General features: G+C 42.7%; 5 protein-coding genes across 6 annotated transcripts; 4 read left to right on the top strand and 1 right to left on the bottom strand.

The window, feature by feature from the left end:
- Positions 1 to 2,533, top strand: LOC310996288 (uncharacterized protein; the record flags this gene model as incomplete). Its single annotated transcript, XM_083985665.1, has 5 exons — positions 1 to 540; positions 1,106 to 1,449; positions 2,186 to 2,255; positions 2,407 to 2,487; positions 2,529 to 2,533. Exons 1-5 carry the CDS (start codon positions 123 to 125, stop codon positions 2,531 to 2,533), a joined length of 918 nt encoding a protein of 305 aa, XP_083841791.1. The 5' UTR covers positions 1 to 122.
- Positions 2,481 to 4,614, top strand: LOC310995488 (uncharacterized protein). The gene has a single exon (XM_083984556.1). It carries the CDS (start codon positions 2,547 to 2,549, stop codon positions 3,996 to 3,998), a length of 1,452 nt encoding a protein of 483 aa, XP_083840682.1. The 5' UTR covers positions 2,481 to 2,546; the 3' UTR covers positions 3,999 to 4,614.
- Positions 4,615 to 5,065: 451 nt separating this feature from the next.
- On the top strand, positions 5,066 to 10,261 carry LOC310995325 (uncharacterized protein). 2 transcript variants are annotated; one of them, XM_083984341.1, is made up of 4 exons: positions 5,066 to 5,264; positions 6,127 to 6,454; positions 8,226 to 8,288; positions 8,541 to 10,261. In XM_083984341.1, the coding sequence occupies exons 1-4, from the start codon at positions 5,136 to 5,138 to the stop codon at positions 9,980 to 9,982; spliced, it is 1,962 nt and encodes a 653-aa protein (XP_083840467.1). In that variant the 5' UTR covers positions 5,066 to 5,135; the 3' UTR covers positions 9,983 to 10,261. The 2 variants fall into 2 exon arrangements, with proteins under 2 accessions (XP_083840467.1, XP_083840468.1); XM_083984342.1 differs by having other exon boundaries at positions 5,071 to 5,259.
- A 1,154-nt stretch (positions 10,262 to 11,415) lies between these two features.
- LOC310996464 (uncharacterized protein) lies at positions 11,416 to 18,391 on the top strand. Its single transcript, XM_083985869.1, has 8 exons — positions 11,416 to 11,659; positions 12,462 to 12,560; positions 12,809 to 13,028; positions 14,342 to 14,412; positions 14,762 to 14,884; positions 15,121 to 15,406; positions 15,866 to 16,611; positions 17,598 to 18,391. The coding sequence occupies exons 1-8, from the start codon at positions 11,546 to 11,548 to the stop codon at positions 17,862 to 17,864; spliced, it is 1,926 nt and encodes a 641-aa protein (XP_083841995.1). The 5' UTR covers positions 11,416 to 11,545; the 3' UTR covers positions 17,865 to 18,391.
- Positions 18,392 to 18,829: 438 nt separating this feature from the next.
- On the bottom strand, positions 18,830 to 22,075 carry LOC310996287 (uncharacterized protein; the record flags this gene model as incomplete). Its single annotated transcript, XM_083985664.1, has 2 exons — positions 18,830 to 20,689; positions 21,857 to 22,075. The coding sequence occupies 2 exons, from the start codon at positions 22,073 to 22,075 to the stop codon at positions 18,830 to 18,832; spliced, it is 2,079 nt and encodes a 692-aa protein (XP_083841790.1).
- Between the last annotated feature and the right edge of the window lie 317 nt (positions 22,076 to 22,392).

Genomic DNA, 22,392 nt, shown 5'->3' with positions numbered 1-22,392 from the left:
TGAACACGGAAGATGCGTTGTTGAACCCTCCTGTGTCTGGAGGACTGTCAAAAAAAGTCTTGAGTTTGAAAGTGAAGATGAGAGTTGAGCTTGCGGCCTCCGTCTCACGCTGAAACAGAAACATGGAGGCGCGGTTCGGCAGCGAGGTGGCGTCGGCCGTGGAGGTGGCGATCCAGGCGGCGGTGTCCGTGTTCAGGGATGTTTGGACGAAAGAGGCGCCAACAAACACGGAGTGGGAAGGGGCGAAGCTCGGCGAGATCCAGGAGATAGAGAAGTGTCTGGTGGTCCAGATCCAGAAAGTGTTCGCGGAGTTCTCCTCCGAGCTGTCCGAGGAGAACGAGGCTCTGCGGGCCAAGGTGGAGCAGCTGGAGGACGTGCTGCAGCGGAAAGCCGGGCAGCTGGAGCAGGAGCTGGAGGCCAGGGTGGGTCAGCTCGGCCGGGAGATGGAGCAGCTGGAGAGGGAGCTGAGGAGCATCAGCGACAAGACTCAGGGGGGGCAGACCCGCGTCCTGCTGCAGGACCAGGGCGGCTCTGTGACCGGTGAGAGGGGGGCAGCCATCTATCAATAACCAGTGCCACCAATCGATCAGTCACAACAACGTGAAACTCAGTGACAGTGGCAGACTTTAGAAGAGTTTAGGAGCTGAGACTCGAGCTACTGACACTTAGATTCTCTTTGAGCTGCGATAATTAGCCGATTGATCAGTTAGTTGATCAGTTTCGATATTGAAAACACAAACAAACAAGTTCCAGTTTCATAGGTTGATGTGACATCAAATTCAGTGTATTTGAGTGTTGTGTCTGGGGTTTAGTAGTTGACTATTCATATCTGAACTGTTGATTTTACAAAATATTAGAGATTTGTAAAAAAAAAACAAAAAAAAAAACATGTTAACTGTGTTTACTTTATACTTCATGCATAATGATAAACAACAGCACTACACAGTAAATCTTCACACATGTGTTTGTTTTGAGATGCAGTGAGTGTAGCTGCTGTGTGTAAGTTCAGTAGTTTATGGACTGGTTATCTCTTTGTTTAATGAGCCAGTTTCCACTGAACTGAAGTAGATGTGTGTGACATGCTGTCTCTCTGTCTCTCCAACAGCCGGAGCACCAGCGCTCTCAGTCTCCACCCGTCAAACTGCCCTAAAACCTGCTGCGCCCTCCTCAGGGTCTCCCCCGGCTGCAGCGGAGAGTGGCATCACACCCGGCTCCGCAGCCCAGTCTGGGGCGCTTCCTAAACCTGCCATGGTGTTTGTGGGCACTAGCGTCACCTCTGATCCCACGGTGCTGTTACAGGTCGTCACCCACCCCCCTACACCGTCGCCCGCTGCCTGTGAGACCGCAGCAACAACACAACTCATCCTCAATACAGCAGGGTCCCCACCTCAAGACGTCCCCAGTCCAGACTCCAGCTCTGTCGGTGGTCTCGACTCGGCACCGGAAAAGGTCGGGTGTTGATTAAGTTGTGTTTGTCTAGAAGCAGCCACATGTTGGGATCTAACGTCTGGACTGTTTTACTGTGTTTTTAGTTTTTATTTGTCTTTGTTTCTGATGATACTAGTTGTACCAGACACAGTATTATATTAGTGTTTATTTTCCCTCCATGGAGGGATGTGGTGTCAACATCTGTCTCAGGTGAAATGATTGTTCTCTTGAGTTCAGTAACAGTTATGAATTCACCCAAGATCTATTGAGGATGCATTAAAGATCTAATCACAGTAATGCCCTTTTTAATGCAATTTCAAACATTTTTAATACCCATGACTGCAAATACTATACGTGTGCGTGTGTATACATACACATACCCAATTTCTTGGTTCCGCATGTTTATCACACCAATAGGGGTACACCGATTGCAATTTTATGGCCGATCACCAATCACCGATTTTTAAAAAGCCTGACCTGCTGATTCCAATTTTTGCCGACACCGATAAAAAAAAAAAAAGTCTACAGTACCACCACCTAAAAATGCTCTATTTCTTCACCCATGTTTAATTTAACTGTAGATTAATTGTATCATCCCCCTATTTTTCTGCTCTTTGTGCTCTATAGGGATGTGATGATGTCAAAATCTCACAATATTACAATAGCTCAATAACAAGCCCATGATATTTATTGCAGTAATTAATGACTTTTGATGCTTTTTAATGACCCGCGGAAACCCTGTTATTGACATTCACAGAAACCTGTGGAGGAGGCGCCTTCAGGGAGATCAAAGAGGATCAGGAGAGCACCCTCCAAATATGAAAAAGGTACAACTAGATTACATTTGGTTCTCCCATGATGCACACAGTTTATATCAAATATCAATCTGTAGAGGATACATCCTTCAAAGTTAATGTTGAATCAAAATTTTCAAATAATATTACATTCATTTTGTTTTGTTTTTCTCTCCATTTCCAGCTTCCACTGACAACAGCACTGAAGAGAGCAAAACCAAGTCAAGTGAGAGGTTGCGAACTAGAGGGTCACGGACAGTGAAGCGTTTTTTCTGTGAACATTGCGACCTCGGGTTTCATTGGAAGGGTGACTTGAACAAACACATGCGGGTGCACAAGAAGCCGTTTCCTTGCGACCAGTGCGACAGAAGCTTCCTGGAGAAGAAGTCTCTGGAAAATCACCTTTTGCGTCACGAGGCGAGTAAAGCCCCGCTGCCCTTCTCCTGTCCTCACTGCAAAAGGTCGTACAGGAAAGAGCAGTCGTTTCAGAACCACCTCAAGCGGCACCAGCGGCAGAAACCGCCGAAGCCATTCGCCTGCGACCAGTGTGGGAAAACATTCAGAATCAAGCAGTCTCTGGAGAACCACCTCCTACGCCACGAGAAGTGGAAGCAGATGCTGAATTGCCAGTTTTGCGACAAGGTTTGCAAGACGGCTGTCCAGCTCAAGTGTCACATGGCCGTGCACTCGGAGGAACGACCGTTTAGCTGCGCAACATGTGGGAAGGAGTTCAAGAGCAAAGACACTCTTCGCTTCCATCGGATAGTTCACACCAACACCAAAAAATACAAGTGCACGATGTGTGAGGAGACTTTCAAATACGCCCACTCCCTGACGGTGCACAAGAGGAAGCACACGGGCATCACTCCGTTCACATGCGAGGTGTGCAACAGGTCGTACAGGACCGGCACGGCTCTGAAAAGACACAGCGTGGTCCACACGGGGGAGAAGCCGTTCACTTGTCACATATGTGGAGGGAGGTTCAGCCTGAACAACAACCTCAAGAGGCACCTTCGCATCCACACAGGAGAGAAGCCGTTCACCTGTCAGGACTGTGGCAAGAGCTTCTCGGACAACAACAAGCTCAAATCACACATGCTCGTCCACGGTGCCAGGAAGCCTTTCATGTGCGATCTGTGTGGAAAGACCTTCCTCTTCAACTGCAGGCTGCTCATACACCAGAAGTACGTGCATGCTGATAGGAATGAGGAGATAGACGGAACGCAAAGACATTTCCAGACCCGACGGCGAAACAAGAATCTGGTGAAACCGTTCAGCTGCAAAATCTGCCTGAGAGGTTTCAGCGCTGCGTATTCCCTCAAACTTCACGAGAGAGGCCACAGCGAGCACAAGGAGTACAACTGCAGTATATGTGGGAAGTCCTTCCATAACAAATACTCTTTTGGGTATCATCAGAGAAGCCACTCGGGGGAGAGGCCCTTCGTCTGCGATGTGTGCGGGAAGCGTTTTTTCCACGCCGGCAGCCTGAAGCAGCATGAGAGGATTCACACCGGTGAAAAACCATACAAATGTGACCAGTGCGACAAGACCTTCAGAACAGACGGAAACTTCTACAGACACTTGCGGATCCACACGGGGGAGAAACCGTTTGAATGTTTGTACTGTCAGAGGAAGTTCCACCAGTCAAATCAGCTCAAGTCGCACATGCAGGTTCACACCGGGCAGAAGCTCTACTCGTGTCAGCAGTGTGGCCAGGGCTTCTCCGACTCCAGGCAGCTGAAGAAGCACAGCTGTGACGGCTCACAGGTGATGTGATTCCATCTGTATGCTCGGCTGACAAATGGGAGGACCTGTGTTAACCTGGCCATCAATGAAGTGGCAATATGTTGTGTTAAGGGAAACAAAATTACAAAATACTACTCAGCTGAGCAAGAGGGACACTGACGAAACATAATGTTATTAGTTCTGTCTTTATTCATTTTTGCTGAGAGTCGGTGCATTGAAATTAATTAATCTGTTCTGAAGTTTCGAAGAGATGTTGAATTGTTGCAACTGTTAAGTGAAAATACAAAATATTTGCTTGTGCTTCTTGAATTTGAATAAGTTAGACATGAAGCGCTGCTGCAACAGGCTGCCACACGCCAGGCGCCATCTTCGCAATACAAAGGGGTACTTGTGTGTCCTCATATTCTTTTAACATGAGGGCTATCATAACTGGTCATTACTCTTGATATATCAGAGTTAAGGGATTAAACACATTAATCTAATTCAGTACTTGATTGTAAAAGTAGCAGTAGCAGCTCTACTCTCATCCAGAGCGTTCACAGTAGAGGTTAGCAGCAATGCTTGTGGCATTTATAGTTTTTTTCTGAATTTTCTTTTTGCTTCAGCAACCCCAGTTGTTAACACGTGATAAATAATAGATGGGGCTGCTTACCTTTTAAAGGATATTATGGCCGTCTTAAAATCTCAAAGTTACACTTGTGAAACAGAGGCATTGAGCTGAGGTACCTCTGTAAATATTGTGAAGGTGGTAAATGTTGCAAAAATTCCATCTCTATGTGTAAAGAAGAGTTAAGAAGTGAAACATTTTCTCTTTTACTAGTTGAGTTTATATTAATATTATTATTTTGAAAGATTTCTTAAACAGTTTCATAGTATATTATGTTGTGAGTTCACAATAATGCAAGAGAATGCTATTAAAATGTGATTATTTTCTAATTAAAACTGTACCTCGTAGAATGTACAGCTTTATCCTAAAAGGCCGTGTCTGTTATATTTTTTTTGCTCGTTCTTGCAATTAAAAGAAATTTTGCAATCAAAACAAATTTGAGTTTTATTTTGAAATGGGGGGGCTTTTATGTTTAGCGTCACTTCCGCCTCCGGAGTCAATGGCGCCGACTCTGCAGCAGTCTTCTCCCAAAACAGTGAGCACTGAAGTTAGCAGAGAAAATGTCAGAAAACTCTGTGTTTTATCTTGAAACAAAGTCCATCATGGAGATTGTTATACAGACGACGGTGGATGTTATCGGGAAAATGAATGAAGAAACCCCCGCAAAGGAACCAGATATAAGACGTGAGGTGAGTGAACGGTTTGTGTTATTTATGTGGCGGTTTTTATCCATCATATCAGTACTGTTATCTATCTGTTAACTCTCTCATACTAGTCCGAGACGTTTGAACTGGCGGAGATTGGACTGACCGAGTAAACTGAAGTAAAACGACGAGTAATCAAAGATGGCGTCGTGTATGGTTTACACGGAAACTGGCAAACACTTCCAAGATAAAGGTCGACATGTCATGTACCGTAATAAGCGACACTTTTAGTTCAATCATAGACTGTAAATTAACACGTTGTTACAACGTTTTATTACGGGGTGTTAAGTTACCGTTACATTATTTGGTTTTGAGTGATGCATTGCTTTATTCACAAGATATTTGAACTGTAACTGCCGATAAACTAGTTTGGTTTTTAGCAGGAACGTTATCGCCATCCCGTCAGTTCAAAAGACTCTCCACTTCTGTAAACTTACTAGTCACAAAAACATTGTTATTGTTGTCAGTGTTATTTCTGGGAGACTGTGAAGTACATTTTCTGAAATATTACTTGCTAAATTATTAGTGGAGAAATGAATTGATTAAAGGTTAAATTTAAACTGAAAGCCTCAGTTGGCTTCACATCCAGAGTGACTCATCAGGAAAATGCCTCCTGCCTGTCAGTAGCAAATGTGAATACTGCTCTCACCTGTAAGCCAGCCTTGTCCTCTTGATTACAGATAATTATGTGAAACACATTGTTTTATCAATTAAATATATTGGATCTTCATTCGACGCCCTTCTAAGGGAATAGACTGAATGGTGGTTTACATTATTTAGCAGTTATACAACCACTTTGGATTAAGTTTTCACCCATTTTTATTGACTTTTTCCGTTAACTTTACAGATCATGTATAAGCAGTTGGCCAGGGAGGCAACCAGGAAGATAAACACCATTTTCTTCCAAGTGTCCTCAGTGCTGCACAGTGAAAACAAGACTCTGAAGGCCAAAGTGTGTCAGCTGGAGAGCCAACTGAAAACCATGACTGGAAACTTTGAAAATGCCCGAATTTGGAGAGAAAGCGTCCTGAGTGGCTGCCCGGTGCTGTTTGAGCAGAGTGGGCTGATTTGCACCTTGAAGCCACTTGGGATGTTAAAAGCAAGAACGGATGAGGTGTCACAGGGAGTCACTGATCCATCGCCTGTCACTGCGCCACAGAGTGGACGTGATGCTGGTGAGTTACTAGGAGAAAAAGCATGTACTAAAAGTATGTATGTTGTAGGTGGGGAAACGAGATGACTTCTACAGTGTAAAAAAATGAATATACATAATCTATGATCACAGCTAATGAGAATCAACATGACATTAAAAGCAATAAAGCTGCATACTGAAGGTCATTAATTAACACAGGCTTTTTCATAGTTAGCTTCAAGATGAAATCATAAAAATTATCAAATTTGCTCAACAAATACAGAGTAGCAATGCATAACTTATTGTATATTACCCATCTTTTTTTTAATCATAGTTTCATTGTACATCAGATTTTCAAGAAACCACTGATTCTTGAAACTTTGGCAAAAACATGTCCCACTAAGAAAAGTGCTCATTCTGTTGGAAATGAATAACATTGTCATGAATAAAAAGAAGAAAGATTATACTCAGGGGGTCCTTTGCACACATGTAAGGTTATTTTATGGTTTTATTTTTAATTTGTATTAATTTCATGATTATATGCTGGCCCATGGCCTACAAAATCAGTTGTCCTCGGATAGGGGTTAATAATTTCAACTTGATTAAAAAAACAAAAAGTAATAATTTAATTGAATAATATCTTTACTAAATGAAAGATTACATTGTAATGTTTATTAAAAACTACAAAAAGTGAGTTTTGAACAATATTTACTATTACTTTGTGGCTGCTGAAAATGTGTCCCATATATTCGTCACCACCGTCAGATATTTATAAAAAACAATAAAATCAGGCAAATACAAGGTCAGCAATATTTCTGAGGACCCCCTTTTCAAACCTTCAGCTCTACAGCATGCTTTAAGATCACTCAAGCTCCTGTAAGTTTGCTATTTTCTCTTAAAATGGTTCATATTTGTTGACACTGATACTGTCGCAACCATAACATGTCAACACCGTCTCTTTTGTAAAAAAAATATTAGATTAGATTATGACATTAATGTATACTTTTTAAAAAGGGGTTTGAAGTAGCTAGCAACAGGAGGAAAACAAAATGGCTAATGTGAACAACTCATGCATATCATGTGAAAGAGTAGATTTTTGTCACCACCGTCAGACGTCACCACCGTCAGGTTTTGTGTCTGACGGTGAAGAAAATGTGTTCATACTGCTCAGGATTGTTATGTTTTGGACCAAATACTTAAATAAATTTGTTAAGCAAGAAGTGATTGACTTTGGTAGTATTAATTTTTGAATTGTATGTTGTAAATGAAGCCATTGTCACCACCGTCAGATTAGTGTCACCACCGTCAGATTAGTGTCACCACCGTCAGAGGGACTTTTATTTGTTTTAAATGAACATACTTACAACATTTCCTCAGTGCTGTTGAGTTATTAAAGTACTAGTCTCTTTTAATTCAAAAATGTGTTGTAAATACCAATTAGACCAAATAAATTCAAAATAATGTGCCTTTTATTGTGTCTGACGGTGTTAACAAAAACAAAGTTATAGCTGTAAAAACGCCTATTTTATGAAAAAATAACAAAATCAGGAGGTTGCACCGATACATTGCTGTACTGCCAAGACCAAGGTCTATAATGATATACCTTTAGATTTTGTCATTTAAGTAACTTTTTATTTTCAAAATTAAAACCTGTTTTATCCAATTTTCCAAGAATCAGTGAAACATTTACCTGGGAAGCTGATACTTCATTAATACTGGAAACAGATCAGTTACAGTAATTTCAGTTGACTTCAGCAACAACTAAAATGTCTTTAGTTTCATTCATTGAGTTTCATTCATTAATTTCTGTTCAGGAAGCAGAGAGGGGACAAATCAGATGAATTCTGACGCTGGGCCTTCACTAAAAACGACACAAGGTGAGTACATCATAGATAGAAAAGATATCCATATTAATACATTGCAAAACAGACTCCAGAATTGAGTGCATACAACACAATGTGATGCATGAGACATCAATTCCACAACCTGTCAGTAATTGTGAAACACTGAATTCATTGAAATAATGATTTTATGTGTCAAAACAATATCTTTTGCCGCAAAAAAGCTTGTGCCTCTGTAGTGTGAATGTGGAAATGTGGGCTCAGTTTTTCTTTTCTACTTCTGCCTAGGCACTGCAGGGGAGTGTAACACAACGCACATGACAGGATCCAAAAACACTGACGTCCAAAACACCCAGGAAGCAGAAGTAAAGAGGAAAGAGAGCACGTTTGTATGTGAAATCTGTGACAAAAGCTTCGGCCGGCAATTCCATCTGATGAAGCACGTGAACATTCACAAAGAAAAGAAGCTTTTTGCCTGCACCCAGTGTCCCAGGAAATTTAGGAATACGGCGACTTACGAGCAGCACCTGCTGCGCCACGAAGAGAGGAAGCACGTCACCTTCAAGTGCCAGCTCTGTGACAAGAGTTTCAAAAAGAAAATGTACCTGAAGTCTCATCAGGTGGTACACACAGACGCGAGGCCGTTCATCTGCTCCAGCTGTGGAAAGGGTTTCAAAACTAAAAGCAGCCTGCAGGCTCATCAGATCGTCCACTCCACCGAAAGACCGTACAAATGCTCAGAGTGCGCGGAAAGTTTCAGGTACGCCTTCAGCCTGACGTGCCATAAAAGTGTTCATACTGGAGAACATCCATTCAAATGCACCGAGTGTGGCAAGGCTTTTGTGAAGAGGAGATCGCTGAGGGCACACCAGTCGGTCCACAGAGGGAAGACGTTCACATGTGAGACATGTGGTGCAGGTTTCACCCTTCGACACAACCTGAGGAGACACATTCGCATTCACACTGGTGAAAAACCGTTCAAGTGTAAAGTCTGTGGGAAGAGTTTCATGCAGGACAACAAGTTGAAAGCACACATGCTCCTTCACGGTGCCTCCAAGTCCTTCATGTGCGACCTGTGTGGAAAGACATTTCTGTACAACTGCCAGCTGCAGAAACACCAGAAGCTAGTCCATGATGAAAAAGAAGGACGGGTGGGTGTAAGACGAAGTCGGGAGCGGCGAGGCAACCGCAGAGTCATCTATCGACGGGACAGAACCACAGTGGATGTAACGCCGTTCAGCTGTAAGACCTGCCACAAGGGTTTCGACACTGCCACCTCACTGAGTAGACATGAGCTGATCCACACAGGTCAGACACCGTACAACTGCCAAATATGTGAGAAGGCCTTTTTCCACAAAGCCACATACGACTACCATCAGAGGATCCACTCAGGTGAACGGCCGTTTGGTTGTGACACATGCGGGAAGAGGTTCATCATCCGCCAGGCTCTCAAGTCCCATCAACTACAGCACTCTGGGGAGAAACCACATAAATGTGACCAGTGCGGCAAGGACTTCAGGATCTACACCAACTACCTCAGACACTTGCGGATCCACACAGGGGAGAAGCCGTATGAGTGCGAAGTGTGTGGAGTGAGGTTCAGGCAGCTGGGACACGTGAAGTTTCACATGCAGGTCCACACAGGAGTAAGACCATATTCTTGCAGCAGCTGTGGACTTGGATTTTCAGATTCAAGGTTGCTCAAGAGACATAACTGTACTGAGAAATAGCAGAAAGTGCTCGAGAGCACACTTCCAACGGCCTGAAGATAGAGCATCACTAACCTGTGGTAGATCTTGAATCACCCAGAGCGGCTGCAGGAAAAAAAAAAACCCAATAAACCCCAGTAGAACAACGTGTCCAATAACAGAAGATGTTTTGTTGACTAAAGAACTTTTCTGATAAATATAAAGTCCATAAAGTTGGTCTTGGTCATTCTGAGTGTTACAACTAACCTCTGGTCATTAACTACAAAGATCACATTTCAGGCATTTTGTCTTCAATAAAAGTGTTTCTCTGTCTGCTGAATGTATGAAACATTAAAAATAAAAATTGAATATAAAATTGTGCAAATTGACTAATTTAAGAGCCAAACATAAGTCCAAAACTACTGCATTACAAAAAAGTCTGTTTAAATTATATTTTTTAGTACTGGATTGTGATAAATTCAAAACAGCAAAGTGCATTAGATAAATAATGTCCAAATAAGCCTAAATAATTATAACACTGAATAATCTGAAAGTATCAAAAGCTGTCCAGGTGATGACACTATAGCTTTTATTTTGAACATTTAAAAAGGAAAGCTCAAAGCCAATGCCAGCCACCATCCCTACACAGTGCATTTTAACTTAATTGTTCAAAATAACATATTGGTAAAACATACTGACATTACAGTAATTACAAGGCCAAATGCCCTGATTGATGCCAGCTATTTGCATGAATAATATGAAATTAATATTCATACATTTTAATAATACCTTTCTCTTACACATGTTTCTCATGACAAATCAACCATCAGTTTAAAAAAGGTTGAGACAAAAGCAATCTAATTATAAAAGAAAGAGCCTCCCCATATGCCAGCATACTTGACTGTAAATTAACTTAAGTGCATAATAGTTTCCTCTGTGTGGTGAACAGAACATGAACTCATGTCAGATTCTTCTCTGTCCCATAAGAGAGAGCTGTAATCTGTATTTTTGTTTTTCTGACCAGGAGGGAGAGAGTAATGTGGGGCCGTACTACGTCTTTTATGACCTGCATTTTCTGTCTGTCCTCGCTCAGAAACAGCCACACATCACTATTTATATTCATAATAGTTTATTAATCATAAACCAATGAAGAAAAACTCATGCAATATCAAAGATAATTCCCTATTGTAAGTCTGTATTATATGATGATTTCCGGTGTTTCTGCAGCGTCTCATTTGTGTGTGTGTGTGTGTGTGTGTGTGTGTGTGTGTGTGTGTGTGTGTGTGTGTGAGAGAGAGAGAGAGAGAGAGAGAGAGAGAGAGAGAGAGAGAGAGAGAGAGAGAGAGAGAGAGAGAGAGAGAGAGAGAGAGAGAGAGAGAGAGAGAGAGAGAGAGAGAGAGAGAGAGAGAGAGAGAGAATGGTCGGGCTTTTATTTTGAAGAGCTCGACCAGGAAGTAAAAGGTGGGTTCCGTGTTGTGACTGGTACGAGTTTTTTCACCATAGCGACAATGTTGTAGCGTCTGGAGCTGTTTGCACCGGTTTGCACCCACGGCCACGGTCCAGTCGGAGAAGCAGCGGCTGGAGCCGAGCCGGTAGCTCGTCAGGATGTCGGACCTGGAGGCGCAGGTCGGCTCCATCTTGGAGATAATGGTCAACACGACTGTGACTGAAATGACCAAAGTTACGGGTGAAAACACACAAGGCTGCTCGGAGGACAAGGTGAGTGGAGCTGTTAGGAACGGCTGACAGTGTAAAGTGTGGTGTTGTTGTTGTTGTTGTTAGTGTTAGTGTGTATGCTGAAGACGTTCACCCTAACAACAACAATAATACTGAAGGTATTCACAGCTACATGAGGCAATAGCTATGAAATAGCTACAGGGGTCAGTGCATCGCCTTTCTTCTACTTACTTTTCATCTTCCAGGTGAAAAAACAGAAACAATTATCGGACATTAAACGTGTTCTGCTTTAGCACAAAATATAGGCCTAGACATAATTTGGGATATTGGGTCTATTGATGTGGTTTCTATCTATCTATCTATCTATCTATCTATCTATCTATCTATCTATCTATTCTCTTTGTAAGGAGACATACTTTGCATGTATACAGTTATTTTTGCCAAATACCCACTGTAAAATATGTAAATTACTGTCTTTCTTTCTTTTCTTTGTATTTTCCTTTGAAGGTCTCTGCTCAGTTTCACTTTGTCATACATTTTTTAACACTGAACTTCAACAATTCAGGTCTTTTTCAACCATTTCACGTCATTCAGCCCACTTCTTACAAGTTGTACTGTCACTCTGCAGCTATTGCCTCAGCTACACTTGCATTGGTCTCAGTAGTGTTTGTCAGATGTCAGTACCCAATGTCTTTGAGCAGGCTTCAACTTCAGCCTCCAGCTATTCAAAACTGTTACACTTAAACATGTCTGAATCATCTAAAAAAAAAAAAAACAATTTTATTGTCACCCAAGTCTTGACCTGTTCATCTGCCTCTAACAGTGGTCGTCTTGTTCCTGTCAGGTGATCCAGTTCAGTGTCTTCATGACGTCTCTGGCGCGAGAAACTGTGGAGAAGATCTGCCAGCTGTTCCACGAATGTTCTGAGCTGCTGCAGTCAGAAGTATGTCAGCAGGTCACCAGACTGTCTCTATCTCTGCAAAATTAGTTAAAGGCTACCGCATGAGCAAGGTGCTTTAATTGAGGGAAAGAAGCATTGGCTGTTAAAGCGGTGTGAATAAATATTAAAGGGATAGCAACCACTGTACAAACAGAGTGAGACATCTGACACTTCCAAAACAAATCAAAAACACCAAATCCTGACTATGGCTTGATTTCAATGTAAATATCTTGTTTGTTTTTGCCCTGTAGGTGTCGCAGGGTGTGGCAGAGATCGAGGACCTGAGGCAGAGGCTGGAGGTGGCAGAGACAGAGCTGAAGCTGGTGTTGAGCGGTAGAGGAGGTCAGAGGGAGGCGGAGGACCTGACACAGGACGGCAGTGGACCGAGCGAGGACAGGAGAGTTTCAATCAATGGAGCAGAGGAGGATTTGGTCCAGATGAGCCACCGCTCAGGGAGAAGGGGTATCAGAGGTGATGAGTTTGTCTGTCCACTGTGGTGTTTGTCTTAACACTTCAAAATCAGCTGTGTTGCCTATGACCAATGTTCACATCAGATTTAATTACAGAACTGGCAACTAAAGTTTGTATTTGAATCATCTTTTTGAAAAAAAAAAAAAAGGAAGAGCTACCAGTTAAAGCACATAAGGGCAAAACAGAAGATGGACATTTTCATAAGTGTCCATTAAACATAATGATTAAAGCCAACAGCTGATAATTGTAGTTTAATCTAATTTAGCTTTTAGTTTATTAACATATCTTAGCTTAGTTTAGCTCAACCATAGACTGTAAAAAGAATGGACGTAGCACCCGTGACGTCACCCATTGGTTTTAGGGAGTCGTTTTTGTGACTCAAATATGGCGGCCTGAACAGCGCCATGTTGGATTTACCGGCCGAGAACCCGCCCACTGGCCTCGGAGCAGCTGTCCACGGAGCTGCTCGGACCTGTCACTCAACGTTTCTGCGTTCTAATTGGACAGAATTTTAACCTAATAACAGTAAAACGGTAGAGTTAAAAAAAAATTCACCCCCCTCAGAGTGTGTGCGGGGGTAGAAACTATCGATTGAGAAAAAAAAACGTTCTGACACCAGGCTTTTAACATGTTTATTGAGGATGTAAAGTCGGCGATTTTAACATGGGGTTCTATGGAGAATGCTCCCTTCTGACACCAGCCACCAGAGGAAGCCGGGGGGATTGCAGTTTTTTGAACGCGGAAGTGAGCTTCACTTCTCAGACCGACAACTGCCCCCTTGAGCTCAACTTAGTTTTATCGTAAAGACTGGAGACAGCGGGAAACAGGTAGCCTACTCTGTCTAAAGGTAACAAAATCCTCTTTAAAAGTCTCTGTTTGGGGGGGCGGTGCGTGGCGCAGTGGGTAGAGCGGCCGCCCCATGTAGAGGCTACAGTCCTCACCGCAGGCGGCCCCGGTTCGAATCCCGTCTCGGGCAGCCCTTTCCTGCGTGTCATTCCCCCTCTCCCTGCCTCCCCCTTTCCTGTCTATCTCTACTGTGTACTATCAAATAAAGGCAAAAAGCCAAAAAATATATACTTTAAAAAGTCTCTGTTTGGTAATGACCATGTATGTAAGGAGTCGGACGTTGTTTTTCCTTCTTTGACACTCTGTGAATGTCACTGCACTGATGGTGGACTAGTTTGACACCAAAAAGAAGTTGACAGACTGAAAACAGTTTCATGTCTCCACTGTCTTTGTTCTGTGTCTGCTTTTAACTTTCGTCTGATAAAGCAAACTTCCTCATAATTAACTTTTTTTTTTTTTTTTTATAGTTGTGACCATTGGTGAAACAGGGGTGAAAAGGTCACCAATAATCCACCTGTGGAAAGGCAGAACATATGAGGTAAGTTTCTGTCTTGTATCACACAGATGTTCATCCTCTGCAGAGGCTGAACCTGTGTGTGAATGTCGGTATCTGTGGCTGTAATGCCGTCATTCATCTGGAAAGGCTTTCCACATCAGTTGAGATTTGAGAATAAGGTTAGAGAGACGTGCCCCTACTCCCTGTCTAGATGTGTTTCCCAGTCGGCCAAACTGGGAATCAGAGATTGTTTGTTTTTCAGCAGAGTCTAAAATACCAAACTATGAAAAACAGCAATATGCCAAAAGTCTGTAAAATTCTGCCTTTGTCTTTTATTTGTGGTTATTTATAATCTTACATCAGTCCACACAAACTTTTCTGTCTCTCTCAGGACAGTATCCAGCCTGTCATAATAAAGGAGGAAGGATTTGAGGCGTTTGCTGATCAGTTGTCTCCTGATTCTGGCCAGTATGGAGACCAAATGGGCCACGACGATGACGATCCAGATTACCAGGTTGATTTGATGGATACCTGAATAGTTTGTTTAATTTGTCTCTTTATAATGTTTTGTGTCCCTATCTTAATAATGTAAATAATTAAACTTGCAATCATGGTTTCTTCTCTTAAAAAGAACAACACCCACATGTTTTGATGTGATGGTGATGTCATTAGGGATTTGACCAAAAGAGAAATAAGTGGTCCAAAAGGAAATGAATGAACAACAAAGCCTAATATTTGTTTTCTTGTTAGTTGGAGGCAGAGGATCCAGGTGATGGTGACCCAGGCTACACCACTAGACCTAAACGGGTTGCAAAGGCCAAGTCCAACCGAGGTCGAGCAAAGAAGGCGAGTCAGGGTCAGAGCCAGCAGCCTCTGAGCTGCAAACACTGCAGGAAAACCTTCACCAAGGTGCTGCAGCTCAAAGCCCACCAGGTCGTCCATGAGGCGAGCGCTGAGAAGCCCTTCCACTGCTCCCAGTGTGGTCGAGGGTTTTCCTTCCAGCGCAGCCTCAACACACACATGCTACTTCATACAGGTGAGACTAACCATCAGGCCAGACATCCTCAGTTCAGACAACTTTATTAGTCCACAAGGGGGCGATTCAGTTGAAGCAGTTCACTGTGCATACATTGACAACAAGCAGCAGACAACAGACAGGAGAATGTCAGAGAAAAAAGATAAGATAAGATACTTGCTCACATTTTGACACATTTTTCAGTTCTGGCACTCTAGGTGCCAGATGTTTCACTTTCTTCACAAGTTGCTTGCTGGGCAGGAGGTGTGCAGTGGGTGCTAGACATGTTTGCTAAACATAGCTGCCATCTGCTGCTGTGAAATGTGGTCATGATGTGCCTAAACCAGACAGTGAAATAGGTTGAAAGCACATCTTGTCATGTGATTTGTGCTCATGAAAATGTTTAATAGAGCAGCTTAAAAAAAAAACCTCAAGATATTTGACACCTGGATTTACAATACAAATTCTTCCCATGTCCAGGTGAGAGACCACACACCTGTGATGTTTGCGGCAAAGGCTTCACCCTGAAGCAGCTCCTGCGAAACCACCAGCGCCTCCACGGTGAGGTGCGTCCATTCTGCTGCGAGCAGTGTGGGAAGAGCTTCTACCGCGCTCACGGCCTAAAGATGCACCAGATGGTCCACACAGGAGAGCGGGCCTATAACTGCAAGTACTGCAACAAAGGCTTCACAATACAAGGCAACCTCCAACGCCACCTGCGCATACACACTGGGGAGAAGCCCTTTAGGTGCGAGACTTGTGGCAAAAGCTTTAACCAGGCTGACACTCTGAAAGGCCACCAGCGGATACACACTGGCGAGCGTCCCTTTAGCTGTGAGACCTGTGGCAAGTGCTTCATCCAGAGGAGTGCCTTGAAGATGCACCAGAAGACCTCTCACCCAGGGGAGAAGTCGCTGGCCTGCGTGGCGTGCGGCACTGAGGTGGCCTGTGTGGACTCCCTACGCAAACACCTCCAGACGCACGCGGCGACTATCCCGTGCACGTGCATACACTGCGGCCAGCGGCTCAGCTCTATCACTGACCTGCGCTCACACCAGCAGCACCACACTGTGGACAGACCTCACAGCTGCGGGCTCTGTGGGAAGAGTTTCAAGTCGTCCAGTTACTTGAAGATTCACCTGAAGACACACAGCGGGGAGCGGCCCTTCTCCTGTGACATCTGTGGTCGCATGTTTACACAGCACAGCAGCCTTAAATCACATCAGGTAGGTTTACATTGATTATTGTCATCATGATGGACAGATACATCAACAGAGAGAACTCCTCCCCTTCCCTTCATTTGCTGTTGGCATGATAACTTGTTTGGAACAACAATCAGTTCCTAAATAAGCACATTAGTCAGTCAAATATGCTGAAGTGAAATCCACACACAGATGTAATGCATGTACATATATTGATTTCTCTTTTATTACTTACAGGATAGAAGAATAGAAGAACACAGTTTTACAGTATATCAAACCTAATATACATTTTTACCATTCTATATACTGACATATTTACAGTAGTTCTTACAGATATGTATGTCTATGTATGTATGCGTGCATGTAGGCATGTTATGTAAATATACTATATCCATCCTAAAACCAAAAACAATATATTTATATTATTTACAGAGGGTCCAAAAGTCTGGGACTTTTAAAATTAATTTTGAATGAATATAATAGATGTTTATCTGTATGTTGTTATGAGAAATTATAAATCAATATGTGATAATAATATGGATGACTATGCACAGAGATCTGATGTAAAGGGAAAATAGCAGTGCTACCAATGATAGTATAACAACAAACTTTTTTACAGAGCTCCTCTCATGACATAAACTGCAGCTCCGGTTCTTCACACACAAAAAAAATTGTTCACAACAACGGCAATTGTCAGAGAATTTTAACATCTGTTTTTGGTCAGATATATTACATAAAGTTCTCACACTGCTGAAATGAGGTCAATGAGTTCTCAGACCTTTTTTCAGTTCTGCCTGTCACTGAATGAGGTTACAGATGCACCACAGGGCACTTCCTGTTCCTGTGACACTTGTTATGTAAATTACAAAAATTAACCCTACATTAATATTTTAGATTCAATACAAGCCGAGTTAAGTTTTTGATTACTGACTTTAAATTTAAGCCTTTTCAGATACTTTGGACAGATGTATTGTAAATCTTTTCTTTCCTTTCAACCTTCTCCTTTGAAGGTGGTCCACACCGGAGAGAAACCGTTCAGCTGCGCCACATGTGGGAAGTGTTTCAGCAACTCGGGCAACCTGAACAGACACAAGCGCATCCACACTGGGGAGAAGCCGTTCAGCTGCGACATGTGCGGACGCAGCTTCAACCAGGGCAACAGCCTGAAGGCCCACCAGCAGATACACACCGGGGAGAAACAGTTCATGTGCGACAAGTGTGGGAAGAGTTTCTCCTACCTGAGGAACCTGAAGGACCACAAGTGTTTCTACATCTAAAGCTAAACTGCAAAGACACATCTGCCCTGGTGGCAGAGCAGATGTTTTCCTTGTGCCTGCTATGGAAAATATGGAGAGATTGGAAAAACAAATGAATTGATTTGTAGTGAAATAGTCAGAGGTTAAAGAGCTTGAGGTGAGCCGTTTTACAGTTATGAACTTGAAGGCCTGATACAGACTGTCCAGATATATTGTCACTGAGTGAAATAAAATCTCTAACTAAGAAAATCATGTAAAAACCACGAGGAATACACATCATGATTTATATTTACTGGCAGCTGTTAAATTCTTACTCTGATCTATGAAGGATAATGACAGTCTGACTTTATTGAATAACTTTTTTTCTTCCAAAAATTTCAAGCACCTATTTAAGTCTAATAGTGGTTAAAACTGCGTGAAGAGAGCTTCCCTTTTTTTGTTTTCAAAATATTGAATATCAGTAAATTACTGAAAGACAACTGTGAGTTTTGGAAACAAAGTTGCCTTGTGTGCATTAGAAAAACTGATATACTGAGTTATTTTGTAAGAATATTCTCTAGCTCTTCCTGTGGAGTGTGTATTTGTTATATCTCAGCTTTGTGACTGTGAGTCAAATGGATAAACACTGAAATTTGAATCTTTCTCTTTTTTATTGACATTCATAATGACATAATGACATTCATAATGCAGTATAATGAGCTTCAACAGTTTAAAATCTTTGTCCTTTTGAATGAAATACAGTCAAAATGAAATGCACACACAAGCACACTTGTGACCTTCTCCTTAGGAAACCAAAACACAAACAAAACCAATGTCAACAGGTTTGTATAAATGTCCTTGGGTTAATCTCATCAAAAAGTTTTGAATGACTGTAATTGAAAATTATAGTGTATTAAGAGTAGGCGGCAGATGGGTTAAAACAAAAAGGAAACATGAAATGATGAGAAGCAAAGAAAAAACAGAGGATGAAACCACTACAAAGGATTTCATGTTTGGTTGGTAGCTATGAGAAAAATAGAGAGCAGACCGAGTGTTAGAGGAAATGAAGCTGGTGAACCACTTGCAGCATTTGCAGTAATGCAGTAATCTTGTAACTTGAAGGGGGCTGTTGCTGGCCCTGACAGAGCTCTGGAGTTTGATGAAGAGGAGAAGGAGCAGGTTGGCCGATCCCCTATTTTTTTTGTGTTTGTGTTGACCCAGCAGCTGATGTAGAGAACTTGTTCAGAGGTGCAGTCCCACACATTATCTGACAGGTAGATAACATTCAGCTTCCCCAGAGGCTCCAAGGTCCCGTTCTCCACTGCTCTGAGCTGGTTGGACTTCAAACTCAATCTTTGGAGGTTTGTTAGTCCTTGAAAGACATCACGTGGCAGGTGATGCAGCTGGTTTCCATCCAGCTTTAACTCTCTCAGCTTATTATGTGCAAAGAGCTGAGGGTGTAAGCTACCCAGGCTGTTATTCGTCAGCAGAAGCCTGCGGAGGTAGCGGAGGTGATGGAAGGTGTTGAAAGGAAGGTCAGCGAGCTGATTGAAGCTCAATGAGAGCTCTCTAAGGCGGGGCAACCCTGCAAAGTCACTTGGAGACAGCTCTGACAGGGAATTGTTACCCAGATCCAGCATTGTGAGATTCACTAGATTGATGAACAGGTTTGGAGGGAGTTTATCGATATTGTTTCCATCAAGATTTAACTCTTTTAAACCGGTGAGCTCTTTAAAGTGATCTGAGTGTAAAGAGGAGAGATGGTTATGAGAAAGCTTCAGTGACTGTAATCTCACCAAACCATTGAAGACTGAGGAATGTGTAAAACTGATGTGGTTGTCATTGAGGTCTAGCTCTCTGAGTTTACTGGTCCTGTCGAAAAGTCCTTGGGGGAGGTCTCTCAGAGCGTTGTGGTCTAAGCACAGGTTCTGTAGTGACTTGAGCCCGGTGAACAGAGCAGGATGGAGCTCCACGATGCGGTTGTATGACAGCTGTAGGTCGCTGAGTTTGGGCAGTGAATCAAACAGACCATCTGGAAGGACAGAGATCTGATTGCTGTCCAGCTGCAGCTGTGTCAAGTTGATCAAGTTACTGAACACGTCCACAGGAAGGGACGTCAACCTGTTCCTGTACACATCAAGGGACTCAAGATTGGTCAGGTTGCTGAAGACCCTCGAAGGAAGAGAATCTATGAGGTTGTCACTGAGGTCCAGCTCACGCAGCATGGTCAGACCTCTCAGTGATCCCTCAGACACAGTGGTCAGTTTATTGTTGCTCAAATGCAGATAATCCAACAGCCCTAGTGAAGAGAAGCAGTCATCTGGAAGATTTGAGATGCTGTTCATCTTCAGACTCAGAAACTTCAGCTTCTTTACTTTCCTCAGTGCCTCGACTGGAACGGTGAGCAGACGGTTAGCTCTCAGGTCAAGATGTTGGAGATTAGTCGCTCCACTGAAGCTGCTCTCATCCACCCTCCAGATTCTGTTATGTGACAGAACAAGATTATCTAATGCTGTGGAGTCTTTAAAAACACCTTCCTGTATCTGTGTCATGTTGTTATGGCTGAGGTGCAGCTCAGCAAGGACGAGCGCCCCTTCCAGTCCACCGGCCTGTAACACGCCAATCTTGTTAAAATTCAGATAGAGTGTTTTCAGATTAACTAATCCACGGAGGAATCCGACCGGTAAATTTTCAAGCAGGTTCTCACTCAGGTCCAGTAAGGTGAGAGCAGTGCAGTTTAGGAACTGAAAGGGCCGGAGAGACCTCAGACCATTGTCACGTAGGAAGAGCTTGGACAGCCTGGTCATACTGGGCCAAGGGTTGAGGGACAGGAAGTCATTCAGCTTGTTCTTCGTCAGGTCCAAGACCTACAGGACATCAGGGGGAAGAGTAGAAAAGTCTTTTATCTATAAATGCATTGAAATACCATGGAAGAAATGCTTTTTAATGTCTTGGGAGCCCAGGAAAACACTGAGGTGTTTTAGATTAAGAAGAAGATTTAGAAATGTGGTTTTGAAGGGCAACAATTCTGTAATAAAGTGATAATTAGATATTCTTAGAGATGATTATAGGCCTCAGGGCACAGAGTTAGATGAGATGATCAATACCACTCTCGCTGTCTCAGCTCAGCATAAGGACCGGAAACCACCATGGTTTGCTCATGACTCATGACTACTCACTATAGGGAGCTCTGTGTAGAGGACTATATAATAACTAAATCGGAAAAAAAGAGAAAGAAACACTTTGGGATACCTGGGTCTCTTAGTTTTACTTTTTTCCAGCAACAAGCGACTATGACTTTTACACTACTTTTCACAGTACATTCTTGGGAGTCTACAGTAGGCCTATATGGTGTATGATAACTACATGTTTGGGGAACACAACAGCATGGCCAGGCAGCAGCTCATTATATTGTGGACAATAGAGGGAGTATGTAGTATGTCATTCTTAACTGTACAACTGGGCCTGTCCAAAAATAGTTGGGCATTAAAATGTAATTTATTGTATCCCTCAGTGTTTTCTGACAGATTAAATAACAGAGGTATATTTTTTGAATAGACTTGGGGCACTGGTAGATCAAGAGTAGCACTGATCTTCTCGCCTAACCTCAGAAACTACATTTGCTTCTTTACAAAAATACTGAACTGTCATTTTAAAGCTCTTCTTTGTCTTTTTTGTAGCCTCACCTAGTTACGCATTTACATTGGCTGCAGAAAAGGATGATAGGCCTGTCTGTGGGTGTCTCATGGTTAGTAACCCTCCATTTTCCATTTTTACTCATACATGAACCATAAAAGTGGGGTTAATTTGTTGAAGTGTATCAGGTCACAAGTGCAAGTCACTTTTATGTGTAATATGTGAAACCCTACTTAACCACAAGTGTGGGTCTTTAATGAAGGCTCTGTCTTTCCACAGGAAATTTGCTATAGACAGACAGTTGAGCACAAGCAGCATTTAGTTTGGGACTTTCCTATTGTGAGAGTCCCTGAGCAGTTTATCAGCAGTTTTTTCTTTTTTTTCTGTATGTTTCATACCAGCAGCTTCTCCATTCCGCGGCTGCGTATTTCCTGTATGTTGTTGTAAGAGACATACAGCCTCTCTGTGTCCTCTGGCAGCCCGGGGATCACGTCCAGTCTTTGGGGCGGACACACAACAGAGGTCAAGTTGTGCAGACAGTTGCAGGTTGCGGGGCAGAGGTCTGATGCCCACACCAAGAGGCTCAGAGATGCCAAAGTTACAGCTGCCAGCATCATCATCTACAGCAGAAAACACACCTGGAGCATGGAGGAGATTAAACACTGTAGTATTCACTTCCACTGTTGGTACACACACAGTTTGTTTCTCACTCACTTTGGTATAGTCCTGCATTGTGTCACTGTTTTCAATCGAATCACACCAATTCTTCATTGGACAGGGCCAGACACACACACACACACACACACACACACACACACACACACACACACACACACAAAGAAACAGATATACTCCATGTGTGAATTTACATTGATGTCATATATTTGATTGCGTTGTCTTTTCCCTGATAAATAGTTATTTTTTTATACGTCAG

This window comes from Trachurus trachurus, assembly GCF_905171665.1.
Source record: "Trachurus trachurus genome assembly, chromosome: 13".
NCBI lineage: Eukaryota > Metazoa > Chordata > Actinopteri > Carangiformes > Carangidae > Trachurus > Trachurus trachurus.
The sequence above is the reverse complement of the archived record's forward strand: the minus strand, read 5'-3'. Positions and strand labels throughout refer to the sequence as shown.